Raw genomic sequence first — 18,154 nt, 5'->3', positions numbered from 1 at the left:
TGCTACACTCCATTTCCTTCTTGAGTGTTACTCAGTAGGGATTGTCTTATTTCCTTACATGCACTATAAGTTCTTGGAGGTGAGGAACCATGCATTTTTGTATTCCTCTCCAGCACAGAACACAATACCTTACCATATCAAGAACTCAGAAGTGCGTTGCCGAACGAGTGGCTTTTTTAGAAACAGAGTTTATGCCCATTAAATCACTGGGCAGAGTTCATTTTTCACATTAGATAAATGAAGCATACTGAACATTCTGACTATTTTTCTTTCTCTTGTGCTTCTAGCAACAGCACACACAGTTCTCTCAGAAACTGTAAAGTCAGTCAGCTCTTTTGGGTCGGCTTAGGAATCCAAGAACAATGGGATAGCTTCCTTCTGGGGCTTTGACTGCCCCTTCTTCTATTATATCTTTCTTTCTCTCACTTTCCACCATTCGTCCATTAGCAAGTCCTTCCACCCTACTCCCAAAACAATGTAACAAAAAGATAGCTGTCTAGGTTTGACAGTAAGAAGGGGGACTTTCATTAGCTAGAAGCTGTGAGAAATCCCTGAAAGAAGGTAAACATTCAGGACATGAGAGCCCATATAAAAAGCTAAAACCAAGCACAGAAGCCACATCTGAGGCAGCACGTCGGGGAATCTGTCACAGAAAATAAACTGGCCGTATGTATTAGCAACCACTCCACTCAGGAGAGCCAGCACCATGAAAAGAAACAGCAGATTCCACCAACTGAAAAGCCCAAGCCCAAAGAAGAGGTGAAAAGAGCAATCAGAAAGGAGCGTGAGTGTTTAATAATCTCAAAGACATAAAGCACCGTATCTACAAAAATGGGAATATGGATGTGTCAAGGTATTTTCATAAATGAAGTAAACAAAAAAGGCAGGGGACATTGTGGTAGGGGAATCTATTAGATTTGCAATCAGATCCATTCTCATGTAAGAGGAGGAGGTCGGTTTCACTGATACAAATGTAAGTGTGTGCAGAGAGCTCAAGAGCAGCTGGGGGTGAAGCAGGTGACTGGGTTGGCAGAAGTGTGGGCAACTCACACTGAAATAAACCCAGGTTTCCTGGACACCATTTTTACAGCCCAGTGCATTCCCATGTCCCTCACTAAGCTACCCTGAGTCTCTTCTCCCAAGATGACATTATCAGAAATAGGAAGACTGATACAATGTTACTTCTTCAAGCCCTCGCTGTAACATTTATTCCATTTCTTATGGTGCTTCCTCAAGGTTCCCAGGAACAATGTTTGGGGAACACCTAGGTAAGGCAGTGTCTTGTCAGAGAACATTATCCCAGCCTGACTTGGAGAAGAGCCATCTTCCAAACAGAGCAATGTGCTATTCGCTTAGGAATGTACCAGTTGAAACCGTAACATATATTTGTAATTTACAGCTTGCCAAGCACAATCCTATGCATCATCTCATCTGAAACCCCACATTAATTGTGTTAAGTAGGTAGGGTTTATTATCCCACTTTACAAAAGAGGAAACTAAGGCTTTGAGAGGTTGTGCCTGCAGTGATTGACAGAAATAGAACTAGAACTTGGTTCCTCCTGCTTAAAGATTACTTCTCTCTCTATTTCACTGTAATGATGCTTAGCTCTAAGGCAGAAATAGCCTGAAGAACGTTTTTCCTTAATTGTGCATAATCCCACAGGGGAATTATTGAAGGATCACTCTTAACTCCTCTTTCAGTCGTTGTACCTAACAGTCCTTAATACGATAGTAAACTTTTTACTCCATTCACGGTCTCTTGCGAACACGTTCTAGATTCGACTTTGAAAAACAATAAATTGCCCAGTGTTCACACATAAATGCTTCTGTTCATCGCTCTTCTCCTTCCTAGAAATATTATTGTCCCTTAATCAAAAAACAAAAGCCACAGCTGAAAGTGATGCTGTATATTTGGGGTAGAATGGGGCGACGGTGGCAGGTACACATAGCCAACAGGGACTTACTTACATGATAGACACAGAGATAGGCCTGTGTTTTTCTGCTTCTACTGCTCTCGGCAGGGCTTGTCTCCGTGATGTACAGTTCATGGAGTAGTACCTGGTGCAGAAGAAGCCTGTGTCCACTCCCCTGCCCACCTCTGCAGACCATGGTTGTCCCACTACCTGGCCTGCTCTCTCCGGCTACCATTCGGTCCTCACATCAGGTCGGCGTGGCTCATTCCAAGCGTTATGCTGCTAAACTACACGTAGGTCACTCAGCAGTCTGGAGAATCCCAAGTCCAAAGCTCTTACCGAAGCATGCACTTAGCAATGGGTGCTAGACATCCGGCTCCAGCAAGCCTGACAGCATACATAGTAATATCTTTTGCAAAAGCTGTAAATGAGAAACCCAGGGATTGCAATGATTCCATATGGTCCACTCTACAATTTGGGAATATATGGTTGGAAACTTAACGTTTTCAGGTCTTGTTTTTTTTAGCCTCCTTCTCTGAACCTCTACCCTCTGGCTGTCCTGCAAGCCATGGCTTCCTAACAGGGAAATGGCAAGGAAGAGAACTACTATTTTCTTAATATAAAGGCCTGTTGGTTAAAGCATGTCCTCAGGTTAGGCCTCCTGGAAGGACCAGCCCAAGACTGCTGAATCCCACAGAACAGAGAGAGGAGATAGGTGCTTTCCTTCCCATTGAGCCATCAGTAGCAGAAATCAGCAGCCCTGATCATAGCTAACCCTGGAGGAGGGTATCTGGCTGATATGCAAATTATCGGGGAGAACCAGTGTAGGAAGTCTGATCATTCCAAGGTCACAAACCACTTTGCATTATGAATGCATTATGCAAACTGTGCCCTCAAGCCTGGTAGAATATCTGCCTCTGGGAGTTGTTGGGGGAACTATGGAGATGACACATGTAAATAGGTGCCTGCAAGCCTGGTATATCTGCCTGGTAGAATATCTGGTCCTGGGAGCTGCAGGGGGAACTAGGATGACACATATAAATAGGTGTCTGCATCTTGTTACTGCCCTGTGGATGCTGGTCTTTCTCCCCGCTGTTCCCCCGCACTGCATCCTCAATACCCGCTTCAGCAGATGAGAGATGATGAGCGCTTCAGAATCTGCTATGAACCTGTCTTGTCCTCCTAGCCTCCAATTTCTGAGGCAAATGCTGGATTTGTAGGGGATAGGAGGCCTTAGCCCAAATTAGCTGAATATCCTTAGCAGAACTTCCTTAACTAAGTGAGTAGTTCTCAGCACACTCAGGTGAGGATGGGACAGATATCGTGGCAAAGCTGCCAAAAGGCAAGGAGGAGGGCAGAGTAGGTTAACAGTGTCAGCTAGTGGTTCTCAACATGGCTGCACATTGCATTCACCTCGTGAGCTTCTATCCCAACCCTAGACATTCAAATGTAACTGGTCTGAATGACATCCTGAGCAATCACTGTTAGCAAAAGTTAAAAGATCTCAAAATGCAAGGTGAAATTGGAATAGTCAGGACATGGGAGAGCAAAGACACTAGAGGTCCTCTTTGGCTCCCTTTGGCTTTACCAAGGAGTATTCCCAACCCCCCTAGTCAACTGGATGGCATGCTGGATGTCCATCTGGGTCTCTGCCACACACACTTTCCTTATACATGCTAAACAATGTGACCTTGAAAGAAATTATCTAGATATACACCACCGACAAAAAAAATGTTCAATGGCACTTGGTAATTTTCAGGAGACTTTGAAACTTTAAACACACACACACACACACACACACACACACACACACACACACACACGTCATTTAATCCACAGGAATCATGTATGGGTGAATCTGATGTCCAGAAATCTGGGACCCCTCTGTATGCCCAAGAAACTTTATCATCTATCCCCGTTCCATGATGAGCCTATGAAAAGGTCTCCCTCTTTGGAGCACGTCATTGCCATAGTTTCAAATTTTCTGGGATGTAATTTCAAAAGCCATCTTCGTTTTTGCTCCTGAATGAAATCAAATTAGGATGGAAATGCATAGAAGAAGGAAAAAGTTTCAGAAGTCCTCCCCACTATCAACCACCCTAAAATATCAGATATTTTAATCCATGCGTCCTCACAGCCAGAGCCATTCCAATCAATGCGTTTCTCCCTGGCCTCCCAGGCTGAGATAATCGCCCCTGGAGCCAGTACTGGTCAAAGTAACCAGAGATCAAATCAGGCTTGCTGTGTTCCCTCTGCATCTCATTCACTCATTTGCCCATTCATTAATTCTTCCATCGATCCAACCATCAGCTATTCCTTCCTTCACTGAACAACTCTTTATTAAGAGCCACGTTGCAGCCGGAGGGATCTTTTTAAAAACAAAAGCTTAATTGTGCTCTCAGAGTCTTCCATAGCTCCCATGCCTCTGGGAAAAAAAAGTAACCTCCCGGTTGGCTCCCACCCACCTCTCCACCATACGGTCAACATTATCCATATGGGATATGTGAGATGCTCTCTGTTCATCCCCTCCCTGGGCTTCTTTCAGTTCTTTAAGTCTCTGCTTTCCCTCACCTTGGGGTCTCCTCCCATGGCACTTACTCTACCTATAACTCTCCTCTACTCCCATCTCCTCCTCCTTTCACCAGTGATGACAAAACACATCTCAGGTCACCAGGAAGTTTCCCAGTTACTTCCCAGGCTTGTTTGGCTCCATGTCTATTGCTGGGGACTCCTGCTCTGTCTACACATTGGTTGGTTTGGGGAGAATCTCCCTTTTGTCTCTGTCCCAGCCCCTGCTCACGCGCTCTTTCTGTGGACAATAGTCACAGACGTCAGTATACCACAAGAAAACACATGATCGACAATTGGAACCTTTCTCCAATTCCCCAACATACTTTTTTCTCTTTGTCCAAAAGCTGACCGTCTCTAATAGCTCTATCCTTGACTGTGCCTCTGTCGAGCAGTCCCCAAAAGAACTAAGGAGACTTGCTGCAGACAGATAGTAACTTTATATAGCTGCCCCAAAAGGAGATGTAAACATGGAAGGGGGAATGGGAAGATGTATTCTTGATTCACACAAGAGCCAACAAGTAAAAGGGAAATGTCAGAGGATTACAGTGACGAGCTGAGGTCTCTCAACCTGTAACCCAATCCAAATTCAACTTGATTTCCTAGACTTGCTAATAGACCACAGTCTAAAATATCTTTCTCTCTTGTACTCTCTCTCTCTCGCCTCTCCTCTCTCTCTCTCTCTTTTTTTTTTCTCTCTCTCTCATGCACACACACACATCAAAAGGCAAGAATACGCAATAAACACCCTGGAGGTTTCCTTGCTGGTGGTTTAAATGCTAAGACAGACAGAGAAAAAGAGACAAGGAGTGAATGAATTATAGAGTTATGGAGAATGAGTTACATGAGTTTTCTGCATTTTAATCCACAGCCACCAAAAGTCTCAAACACTCAAAGAAAACCTCCACAAAAACAATCATGGAATGAATTCTCATGTGAAGGAATCTTAGATTTGAGCTATGAACAATGCTGGAATACTAAAACAATTTCTTTTGGGGGAGCTATCTTGGACTCAAAGCGCCATGCACATATATTTTTGGAAAGAAAGTCCAGGAAAGCTCTGGAGAGGAGCAGCATGCAGAGGCTGCATAGAACATTCCCCCCCTTTGTATTTTAACAGCACCCAAAACTCCCCTGTGGAAATTCTCCCTCTCCCACTGTGTGTGGGGTCATCACCAAAGGGCCCTGCATCCAGGTATCCTTCCCACACGGGATCCAATGGACTCTATTGCTCTTGACAAGCTGAAAACCAGGAGAGCACCTCCCACTGCATGCAAGAGTGGTACACGATGCAGGGTTGGGGATGTGAGGGCCCTTACGTGACAAGAAGACCAACAGCCTTGCTTTGTGGATGGGGAACCCAAGCCCTTGGGTCACAGGGCAGGACTGACAGGAGCTGGACTAGACCTCAGGCCCTCCAGGTTCCTGAGTTTCCAGTTCACAGCCTGTCCCAAAACATCACGCAGCTCTTAGAAGACTCTTTCCAAACACTGGGGTTGCTAAAAGGAGACCCATTTTGGTCTTTCCCAAATCCCCCAGCCTACAAGGGTTCCTCCTTCCTCCAAACCCCCAAAACCTCTGTAGTCCCTACCACCCAGATGCCTCTTACCAAATACCTACTGCCACATCCTGTAGTCTGCTTCTCTGCAAATCTACCCTGTATTCCCAAGTAGACTGCAAGGCTGTTGAAGGTAAGACCTTGCTTTGTGTCTCTTGGTATCCCACATGGCACCTCGCACAGCGGCTAGGAAGACTCAGTGGCAGCAGAGTGGCCCCTTTGTAAACAGATAAGAGAACCACCTGACAGATGTGTTATGTTTTTTAAAGGCTCCCTTCTAAATTCTAAAAAAAATTACGAAATAGGACTCCATGTCTGTTTCTCCTGGTGTCTAGATCTATTAAAAACAGGATAAGAAAAAAATAAATGCCTCCTTGAGCAGGAGGGACTCAGAGGACAGAAGTGGACAGTAGATGGCAGTCTGTTCCTGTGTCAGAAGTGGTCACAGAGACAACATACTCTGTGTAATTAAGCAGGAGGTAGAAGTACAGCTTAGGGGCCTGAGGTGGACTCACCCCCACCATGCCATGAGCAGGGATACTTCTGAGAAGTACTCCCATGAGCACGCACACCTACGCCCCCTGCAAGCCCCAACACCTGTACAACATGCATGTTCCCCCGACTCTCCCCACAAGAACCAACGGCTTACGTCACAATGGTCTCTGAGTATCCATCACCCTAGCCCTGAGAATTCAGCGACAAGAAAACCACTGTCATGCGGAAGTGGAGACCATTCCTGGACCCTCCAGCTTGCTCCTGAACCAAGAGGATTCTCAATCATGGTTCGTACTGAAAAACAACACCTGAAGTGGGAACCCTGCACTCCATCTTCCTTGCTTCCCTTGTTCTCCCTGGAGCACTATGATCATAACCTGTCTGCCTCCTTCACCAGCTTCCAGACCCCAAGGCCAGCAGCACTACATTAATCTCTGCATCTTCTCCAACATCTAGCACATGACCACCAACAGGATGCTTAATGAATAATCTGTAAACATGTGTTTTGAGTTGCTTTCCGAGTGTCTAAGGAGGAATTACCCTAATGCATGTGGAATGACACCCAATTCCCCATGACCAAGAGCCCCAATTTGCAGGAGAACTATGCAGGCTAAGACATGGGGAAGAAGGGTCTCTAAAAGGGAGTAAGAACAGCCTTTTCTGGCCAGCAAGCACTGAGCATTCATGACCTTAGCCTTGGGACAGGCCAAAAAGGTAACACTGTTTTAAAGCCCTGGCAAGGTACACTACCTCTCTGAGCCCAGTTCCTGGCATGTCACATCGCTACTGCACATTCTGAGCTCACAATGATTGGTCACACATTCGTTCACTCAACACATTCCTGTGGCTGTCACTATTCAAGGTGTTGGGGGACACAAAAATGAAAACAACAGATACCTTTCTCTGTGAAGTTCATATTCTAGGAATGCAAATTAAACACAGGCTGCTAAGTGGTATAACATCGGGAGGCTGGGAAGGGAGCCCCGGGCTCTCCAGGGAAATGCAGGGAGGCTTCTCAGGTTAAGCAAATATGTGAAGGATGATTTCAATATCATTGGTGATGATGGAGGGGTATTTGAAACACAATACACGTACAGAATATATCCTCCAGTGCTATCTCCAATTCAAGAATAGGCATATCACTCGCACAGAACACTTCCCTCTATATTTAGGCCATTTGAGGTATCCCCTTCTCCATCCATGCATTTGTCCAGATTTTTCTACTAGCCCCCAGTTCTCACAATTTAATTAATGATAAGTCAAGAAAGACCTTAGAGATAATCAAAGCCAGTAGCTCTTAATAGATGAGGAAGTGAGACCTAGTGTGGTTCGGGGACTTCCCAAAAATGTAGTTAGTCTCTGTTGGAGTTAGAGGTGGGGTCTGATCTCTCTGCTCAGAGTTTGGGATCTCTCTGATTTAGCTTATTGAATTCAGCTACCCACAGGCAATTTTAATCCCACATAAACCTCTCCCATACTCCCAACTTCCAATCCAAGATCCGCCACAAATCTGGCAAGCTTGTTCCTTCAGTGCTTCATAAACATGCACTCATCCATATGTTCAATGACTTATCTGGCATCACATAACTTAATTTCCTCCTCCACCCCCTCCAAATCTCTCTACGTAAGTCCTCCAGGCCAGCAGAGATACCTGAAAATCACAGGCATGGGCCACAGTATGAGGCCGAGGGAGCAGCAGAATCGTGGAAGATGTGATCTGTCACACTGGTAGTGTCCTTGTGACCCTCTAGTGAGTCCAACTCCTCCCTTCTCCGGGAAAAGAGAGGCCCATGGAGGGAAAGTGATTTGCTTAAAGTCACACAGCTAGTCTGGGCTCTCTGCAGGGAGAATGTGGCAAGCTATTTAAGGTAGCCAGGTGGGTGTTAGGAGGACTGGGCTTCTCCACACCATGGGACACACCTGTTGGGAAAGCAGGTGATTTCTAGGGCTGCATCTTCCTCTTGAACCCAGTTCATAAGGAAGTACCTTATGAACCATTAGAAGCAGGTCCTCTAGACATGAGATGGAGCTAATCTCAGACTGAGAACATGAAACAAACGCCCTAAGGGATCCCTTAGAGCTAGAGAAGGATATTTTTAAATGCTGGGGTCTTAGATCTAGAACCAGAGGGAAGAGGGAAGTAAATTGCAAGAACCTGGCTCTCAGTCTTTAAAAGGCTATATACTCCATATAAAGGAAATAATTATCACTCTACACATGAAAAGTTATTTCAAGCAAAGTAAATACATAATTTTTGAGTACCTAGGGTTTAATAGGCATTAGGTTAGTGTTCAACATTTATTTGTACATGCAAATATCTTTAAGCAACAGAACAAAGTCACCTCTTCTTAACTGTCTTGATGATGTATACGTGGTAGTGATGGTGGGGAAATCAGTGGAGGAAGAAGGAATGAGCTTTTAGTCACAACCTTCAAAAAGTGCAGCATCCACCCCAAGAACGTGTTTGGCTTCTCTACTTCCATTACTGCCCAGAGAATGATGTGCAGTGGCAAATCCTCCGCTGGAGGTCTCTACAGCTGCTCTGCTCTGCATCAAACACAGCCTGGGGACCTCAGTCTTTAGCAGCGACCCCTGCCCCCCAACCTCCCAGCAAGAAACCTACCTTCACTACTTTGGCCCCAGTCTAAGTGGTGTGAGTTCCCTAGCCTATCAAAGAAAGTTGTCTTCCAAATTCTAAAGAGACCTCATGCTCTCCATTCATATTCTTTTTCTCTTTGATTCTGTGCAATTCCAGGACTCAAGAATGCTGGGACCTACCACCTCTCATGGGCGTGTGGATCAAAACCAGATGTCCAGCTCCAATTTTATAGAATTTACAAGGAGGCAATTGTGGCTTAAATCAATACCCGTGTTCTGTAAGGGCAGATTCCCTTGTCAACAGGACAAGAAGTAAAGGGGGAGGGCCAATGGAAGCTGAGACAGATCTGACACATGCTTGCCAGCAGGTGTCTAGAAAACCTAAACATTTGTCTTGCACATGAAAAGGAAGCTTCCGGGGGCGGGGAGCAGGTTACCCTATGGGGTGACCATCTTTGCAGAAGAAGATGGACCCAGCTCCCATCTGGATGACATCACAGAACATTAAAAAACAGAATCTGACTGGCAGGTGATGGGCTTGTGATGCCACAGGCTTCAGGCTAGAAAGCCAAGAACATCAGCATACCCCTTAACCTCACATAACCTCAGTAGCCCCATTTGTAATTGAGATTATTTTGAGTATTGAGGTAATGCCATGTAATGGCTGTAATAATGCCTGGCACCCAGTAAGTACTCAAATATTAACTGTCATCATCATCATCATCCATCATCTTAAAGATGGATGCTTACCTTAGTCAGAGACATTGCCACTGAAAGACATTCACGTGGAAGCTGAATGATTAGCACCAGACCTATCAGAAAGCCAAATCCCACCCCTTTCAGCTCTGGACACCCTGTGTAGGCTAAGCCAACGTCAGGAGCATTCTTGGCCAAAAGGAAACACTCTGGCAAATTCTTTGCATGCCTTTCTGCCTTTGACTCAGCCATTCCCCAAAGATAAAAACAGGAGCTCATTAAGGGCGTGCCAGGGTGCACTCCAAGTGAGGTAATTAGCACTGATTAGGTAGGAGGATGTGGCTACTGTGGAATCCTACAGTGACAGAGCTGGAATGGGACGGGGATATCTTCTAATTCAAGCCCTTCGTTTACAGATGGCAAAGTCATGTCCTAGAGAGAATGTCCAGGGTCACACAACAGCAGGTAATTAGTAACAGAGCCCAGTCATTGAACCTGGTCCTCCACCTCCAAGTCAGGCAGCTACCTGCTGCCTCAAGCTACTGAAGGTTACCCTGGCCTGGGCTCTTGAGATTATAAGCTACTGTTTCCTCCAACATCTCCGGCCTTGAATGTTTGAGAACCTTAAATCTTCCAAAAATCTCTGACTGAACAAACCCACACACACACACAAAATGGGGCTCAACAAATATCTTCTCTGGAGATGTTACTAAAGAGTGAGCAATCACAACAGACCACACCAAATTTCATGTCAAAATCTGTTCTGTTTCAATGAGACCATAGTCACTCATAGGTTTGTCCTGTGAGGACACCCAGAGCCGCAGCAAGCCCTCAGTGGTTCCCAATTAATACTATTTGAGAAGGACTACGGCACAGATGGGGACATGCATTCTGACCATGTGGGGGTGTGTGCAACCTCTAGCCTCTTGGTATTTGTAGGTAAAATAAAAGACTGAGTTATGGAAAACTATTAACAACAACAACAAAAATACTTTAACACTCTGAGGCCATCTACATGTGTCCTCACAGGTTCTAAAATGAGTCCTCTGAATGACTTTTTTTTTTTTTTTGTCCAGCCTCAGTCTTGTTAGAAATCCACCCAGGCAAGAATGAGGTAATATCTACAATGGCTTCATACTTCAAAGTTCAACATGCCCATATAAAAAAGATCTGAAAGAAGGTGTCCCCAACTTTTTTCTCAGGTTGGCCCACCTGTAAGAAGCAATCCAATGACAATCCAATCTGAGCCAAGCATCCAGATACCTGCCACCCATAACATAAGCTCTACAAATGCTCCCTGTCTACCCAGGGCAGTTCCTGTGCTCACGTGTCCCCCAGCACGAACGCATGCACATCCCGTGGTCTCCTCTTACTCCACACACACCTGTCCACGCACAAAGTACATCCACAGACTTTATCAGCAGCAACACACAGGGCTTAGGCTTGTCTCCAGTAGAAGATTTGGCCCTTTTCCAACAAACTCAATTTTAAATAAAACTAAATCTAAAACCCTAGCAACGGTCATTAGTTCAACATCCCCAATGCCAGAAACTGCCTGCTTGTTAAAGAGTAAAATAGCAGCGGCTTGAGGCAGGGTGGTGGGTTTTGAAGATCTTCTGTGTCAGCCCCCATGTCCTCTCTGGCTTCCAGGCAATGCACAGATTTACATTCCCTCCAGTTGGGGTGGGAGTGCTGTAACTGCTTGGGAAAAGGTTGGAGAAGCTTGCAGCAGAAGCCGCCTGCTCCATCAGGCATCCTGAATGTAGGGGAAGAGGAGAGGCCTGAACATCTGATACATCTGGGAGTAGAGCTGCAGAGATGGGAAATGTTATGTAATTAAACTTTGCTGGCCTGTCCCGCCTGGGGAATGTGAAACCCATCAGCAGTGACCTCTTCCAATCAACTTAATTGGCCCAATCTCGCCAAGAAAAGCAACAGAATTAGTTTAGTGCCTCTTGGAAATAGCTTAGCTCCTATTTATGGCCACTGAACTCAAGGATGGGAGCCTGACTCTGAGCCAGGAGTTGACAGCATGTGCTAACTTCTGGGAGGAATTGGAGGTTTCAGTGGGTTTCCGTGCCCCCCTGCGCCTCCATCTTCATCTCTGGGGAAAGCGGCTGTAACCAACTTGCTGCACTGGGCACAAAGAATTGCAAAGACCCAAAGCCCAGGCTTTCCTCTTACCAGGCAGGCTGGACTTTGCTCCTCTTTTATTCAAATGGTGCCTATGTCAAGGACAATTATTATTTTTGCTGTTCTCCAAGTCACATTTGTTTTGGTGCTGTGGTCTGCATAGCTGATGTTAAAGATAAAGAAATGTCTGTCTCTGATCATTAATAACATTGATTCTTAGACTACCTTTCCTCCGAATAGCTCAAAGATCTTAAAGATTTCCATCATCTATAATCTAGGCTTGGTTGCCTCCAGCTTCTGGATTAGTAAACTGAGGCAGTTATAAAAAGTTTTATTTACACAGCGAGTGAGCAGTAGAGATGCGATGAGCATCATGACTACTGATTAAGTTGCATTGTGAAGAGAAAGAGGTCCAGATCCTATTTTCGCAATGACCTACGTACATGCTAGCACCGGTATTTAATTACATTTCATCTTTGTACAGCTGTATACAACTAAACACACCAAGTTTTGATGGGAGAAAAGAGGAATGAACTTTCCTCCTCCTTGAATCATTATATTGCCACTTTACAAAAAGAGAAACAGAGTTAAAGAGATTAAAAAGTCCCCAAAGTCACACTTTTCCCAAATGATAGAACTGAACTAGAACTAAGGCATTCTCAATCCAAAGTCTTCCACTTCACCACCCTGCCCTCAGAAATATCTGTCCCCCATCTTCTGACCAATAGTCAAGCCCTACTAAACTATCTCTTATACAGATGAGTTTCCCCCTAAAAACTAAGGTAGACCCTTAAAATGGCACAGCTGTAACTTCATGAATTCAAAAATGTCATGAGTCAAATAAAGTCCTCCCAAACATACGCCCAACCATGTTGGGCGTAGGTCAGAACCTAATCAAATGGGGCTCCCCATCATCTAGTCCAGACAGATAGATATGTGCATCACGAAAGCACAGCCTTCACTCTGTTCCTATCCAGTTGCCTCACTAGTCATCTCAGGGTATGGACTCGATCAACTACACCTTTCTCTTATTCCCCAAAGTCTACGGCCCTTCTTTTGTGTACACCTTTTTTCGCTAGAGATGCACATCTGAGTATCCAAGACAATTTTTATCCTTCCTCAGACACACAGAATTCCTGTAAAAACACATACTGGCACCCCCTTCACCAGAGCCAGAATATCCACACCTCCTATCCACCTGGCTAGTTTTCTCCCAGTTACATTACTCCAGGCCAAAGTGCATATGCACACACGTGCACACACACCACCCCTCAAACACACACTCAGATTAGCTTTACACTCATAGTCCGGAAAACACCAAAGATGACAAACGTCCCCAGTCCATCTCTTCCCTGATCATGACTTCACCATTCTCCAGCTCCACATAACAAGTCTCATTCCAGCTATGAAGGAGGCTCTGTGTACTCTTAGAAACTCAATCTTCAAAGGGATCTGGACCTGCATTCTGACCTGAAGTGCAACACCCTCCAGTTCCCAACCCACACCCCACACAAGAAAACACCATCCAGCTCCCTTCTCAATACACAAAAGTCTACATCATCCCTATCTTTATGCCCCACTTTTTACAAAACCAGAGATGTATTTCAAGTCAGCTTCCCTTTGGCTCCCAAGATCCATAAACATCTCTAGAAACCGAATTATAGACCTTGAAGAAACCTCAACAAGCATCGAGCTCTGTCTATTTCTGGCAAAATTGCATCAGTTAGCTGAGCCTGGAGAAGGAATTTTTCCAGGGCAGCGTGCCATGCTCCAGTACCCAGCAATGGGCTGAGCATCCAGTAGGCACTCCATTAGCTTTAATTGATTATCAATATGAACTGGTGATAGTGAATTCCCCTATTACATAAGAAACCCATTGCAAAACATTATACAACATGCACCCCTGACACTAGGCACAAATAGTGTATTCCTCTACTTACTTCAGTCTTACGCATACATCTCTTCCTGTTCCCACCCAGTGCCAGTGCACAAGGACTTTTCCCCTTAAATGTACATCCCTCATTCTAAGCCTCCTCCAATTCTCTCCTCTCTGGGGAGGAAGGAGGGGGGAGGCAAACACCAACCCCAACCCGGTGTCCTTTCCTTCAAATGCTTTGTCTCTCCATAAAGAGGATCTGAGCTCACACTTTTCTACCCCCTACATGCCCCAATGCCACTCCAGCCAAATTTCCCAGCGCACTCTCATAAAGTTCACACTCCGTGCTCCCCAGATAATCTTCCCCCACCCCCCACACACATCCCTTTGGTAATCCTCAGGCGCCCAACCTTCCACATGCATCCACCTTTCGCTCACACACACAGCCGCCCTCCTACACCACACCCACTCCATGTGTTTGCGCAGGCATGCACAAGCCATCTGTCTTCAACAGGCTGCACCTCTCCTCCTGCTCTGACACCCTTCATAGGCACAGATTTCGCATTAGCTACACCTATGTTCCTGCAAGCTCTGGTCTCCCGCTAAGCACACAGATGCCCATCCAACAGACTCCCCAGAAGCACACACCTCCCAGGCACCAGAGACGGATGGGACTCCAGCTCTTTTGCCACCTCCCCCTACACACACACACACTCTCTCTCTCTCTTTCTCTCTCTGAAAAAAACATCCCCATCCCTCCCTGACCACGCACTCAATGGTCACAATCTGATTCCACAGATAAGCAGATCCCATTCACACACAATCAAACCCTCGAAGTCCAGCTACACTCCAGTCCTCACCAACACAAAATCCCACACACTCTCCCTACGGGAAATACCTCAGACTTTCTACCTCCCTTCAACACTGTTTACAGGAGCCTGCATTATTTTCCAACCCCCTTAACTCCTAACGCGATACCCACGTCTGTGTGTTTGCGCCCAAGGCAGAGGCGGTTGCATTTTATCCTCTACATGCTACCTCTCAGCTTTCTTTGTGTGACATGTCAGAAAGGAATTGAGGGCAGGCGGGAGGCAGGCTGAGTCTGCTGGAGAACTTGAGCGTTGTGAAAACAGGACCGCTGGAAAAGTCTCCTCTGTGTTACAACTTTCTCCCATCCTGACGTTCAGGACAGAGCGCTTCCATGTTTTCCTCTCTCGCGGTTTTGCGGGGTAGGAGCGGGCATCTCTTTATTTAAAAAGCAGGTCGCTCAGTACACTCCATAATCAGCTGAGTTACAAACATCAGGCTCCAGGAGAAACACCCACCCCTGGCAGGCTCCCCTCCCCTCTCAGCAGGCCCCCGCCCCCACCTCTTCACACACATAAACAAGTCCACAGGCGCACAGTCTCCCGAGCTCTCCAGCTCTGAGCCCGGCGCTCCCGGGAGCAGCCTCCATTCGGACTCAGAACCTGCCGCCCGCCGCCAGAGGCCGAGGCCAGACGGTATTTTTGGTGTTTCCCCCACCGGGAATCCCACCCGAGCCTCGATTCCAGCAAAAGGGATCCTTTCTAGTCCACAGCCCCGACACCGTTCGACGCAGGGGTCTCACTGCTATGCATCTGAAGTGCAGACGACGAACGAACGCAGCAGCCAAACTCCCGCAAAGAAGCAGCGCCTCCTGGACGCGCACCTACTCCCGCGGAGAGCAACAAGCAGACTCCTACTCCCCCACCCCATGCCCTCGGCCCTCGCCCCTCCTTTCCCTACCCTTCAACTCCCAAGCGTCCCAAATTGCATCAGGAGCATCCACCACTGAGTAAAGCTCTGGGGTAATGGGGCGGTTCGGTCCGTCGTAGGACCTTCAAACTTCGACCTGGCTGGCTGCGCCGGTGCCCAGATCTCCCAGCCTCCCACGCCACCGCTTCAAAGTCCGAGAACAGGCTGGACGATACCGCGAGGAGATCCCCAGCGATGACCCGGCCCGGGTGCCCGCCGCTGCCCGGCGGGGTCCCAGATGTGCGGGCTGCGTACGGAGCTCCAGCATCTGCGCAAAGGCCCAGGGTGGGGTGGCCACCGGGTGGGCGCTGGCCAAGAGGAGCCCGGGGCGCGAGGTCTTTTCTGAAAAAAACCTTTCGGGGGACTCCAACGCAGGTACGCGGCGCGGGGCGGTGAGTCTCAACTCCCAGAACTGGAACGCGACGTTCCGGGTCCTGAGCTGCGCGTCCCCTCCCCCAGCCCACGCCCCGGCCGGAGTGGCGCAGGGGCAAGCTGAGAATCAGGCTCAGTGGCCGGCAGGGTGCAGGGCGTGTGCAGGGGAGCTGCGGCAGCACCTCCCCGCCCGGCGTTCTGTCTGCCCGCCCGGGGTTCTGTCTGCCACCCTCTTTTGTTATAGGATGCGCTAGGAGCTTTCCCGGAGGAGCAGACGGGTCGGTTGGGGGTGGTGGGTGGTTGATTCTGTTGAATCCCTTTCCTGCTCTTTCGTCGTCCCCATTTCCCCTCGCCTGCCCCCACCCTTTCCAATCCAGGTCCCTTAAACCTGATCACTTTCCCAGATTGAGGGAAGCTTCTTGGGCAGCCGAGGGACAAGAGGGGAGGAGGTGGAGAAGGGTGTCCGTGTGTGTGTGTGTGTGTGTGTGTGTGTGTGTGTGTGTGTGTGTGTGTGTAGCGGCGTGGTTGCGGTTGCGCCCGCCTCAGCAGATCCCAGCGCAAACTTCGGGGAAGGCACAAGCCGGGGAAAGTGAGTGAGCGCGGCGCAATGGGGGTGGGGCGGGATGCGGCGTTGGGGCCCCCCGCGCCGGTTCACTGGAAAATCCCTCCCCACGTGGACCCCCATCCCCAAACCTGCCCACCCAACGTGCCCGCCGCCTCCCCTTACCGTGGCAAAAGTAACCATGGCATCCGTGTGGCCGTTTCCAGGGACGTCGACATGAAGAGAAAGGTGGACGCGAGCTCGGTCATTCAAAGTCTCCCCCACCCCGCCGCAGCCACTACCCAGCAGGGGAAAAAGGAGAGGAAGAAAGAAAGGAGAGAGAAGAAAGTAGTTGCGCCGGGCTGTGTCGCGGGGCGGTGCGCGGAGCTGTTCGGTAGGGAGAGGAGCTTCAACTCTGTCTGAGTCCCGTGAACATAATCTGCGCGGTTATAACCAGCCAACCCGGCCAGATGGCTCCGCGCTCAGCGCCTTAACCCCTTCCGCGCCGCGCCGCCCTCCCCCGCCCGGCCCGCGCCGCGCCGCGCACGCCCGCGCCCCAGAGCCCCACGGACCTCGCTTCGGGACCCACGGCGGGGAAGGAGTCTTTCTCCTAGCCCCTGTTGAAAAACAAAACGAAACAAAACAACAACAGCAACAAAAACTTCCAAATTAGTAGTAGTCTTCGGTAACCCCCACCCTTGAGTTCCCTTTTAGAGATCCAGGAAAAAACGAAACATTAAATGTATCGTAACAGGTTACATGTTAGTGTCTTCAGCCTTTTTTAGTTGTTCTTTTTCTTGAAATTTTTCTTGTTCATCTCTTTTCTTTTAAGATTTTCTTGACCAGGCATTAGGGCCTTTTCCTGCCCCTTTCCTCAGGCGGATCAGGTCTGCGGCGTAAACTCCTCCTCCAAACCTTAGACCCTTCCAGCTCCAGATCTCTCCCCACCCCTACCAAGCCCACCCGCCACTCCTCCCCCCACCCCACAACACGAACACGCCCAAGGACAATCGCTCCCCGGCGAACTCGCCGCTCCCGGGCACCCGCACCCAGGACGCTGTGCCGGCGGTCAAGGGAGGTCAAGGTAGAGGGGTGTGGGGGCGGGTGGTCCCAGGGACTAGGGAGGGGCTGTGCACGCGCGCGTTTGCGGGAGCTTGAGTGTGGAAGGGAGAAGGAGATGGATCGCAACCTCCCGTTTCACCCATCCTCCAACTTCTAAACCCCTTCCTTCCAAACTAGGATGGGGCCCTGCAGCTCATCACTCGCCCAGCACCCACCAGTCTGCACGCGGGGACAGCGCGAGAAGCAGGAAAGGCGAGCGACAAGCAAGCGTCTTCGTGGCGCCCCGAAAGTAATGACGCTCACTTCCCCACCGGTGGATTCATTCGAGGAAAGGATAGGGGGAGGGGGGCAAAATATCTTATTTGGAGATAATTTTAGCTGCCCGTTAGACCCCACTTGCTCCGAGCCGTTCTCTCTAAATTTACCAAGTTAAGTCATCTTGATTTCGCCCATTTGCCATCGAGAGAAGGGGGGAAAATACCACCTAGGGATCAACGAGAAATGGAGAGTCCGGGAGCAGAGGTTTGCCCTCTTGTCCCCTTCCCGAGTCCTTGAGTGGTGGACCT

General features: G+C 48.2%; 1 protein-coding gene across 2 annotated transcripts in view; it reads right to left on the bottom strand.

The window, feature by feature from the left end:
• NTF3 (neurotrophin 3) overlaps positions 1-16,913 on the bottom strand; it is a 63,379-nt gene extending 46,466 nt beyond the window's left edge. The window contains exon 1 of one of the 2 annotated variants that reach the window (XM_050747503.1): positions 16,713-16,913. In XM_050747503.1, the coding sequence (XP_050603460.1) occupies positions 16,713-16,730 (18 nt within the window). In that variant the 5' untranslated portion in view covers positions 16,731-16,913. The remainder of the gene's footprint in view (positions 1-16,712) is intronic. The other variant, XM_050747504.1, reaches the window with a different exon arrangement.
• Between the last annotated feature and the right edge of the window lie 1,241 nt (positions 16,914-18,154).

The sequence above is a fragment of the Macaca thibetana genome, chromosome 11, assembly GCF_024542745.1.
Source record: "Macaca thibetana thibetana isolate TM-01 chromosome 11, ASM2454274v1, whole genome shotgun sequence".
Classification (NCBI taxonomy): domain Eukaryota; kingdom Metazoa; phylum Chordata; class Mammalia; order Primates; family Cercopithecidae; genus Macaca; species Macaca thibetana.
The sequence above is the reverse complement of the archived record's forward strand: the minus strand, read 5'-3'. Positions and strand labels throughout refer to the sequence as shown.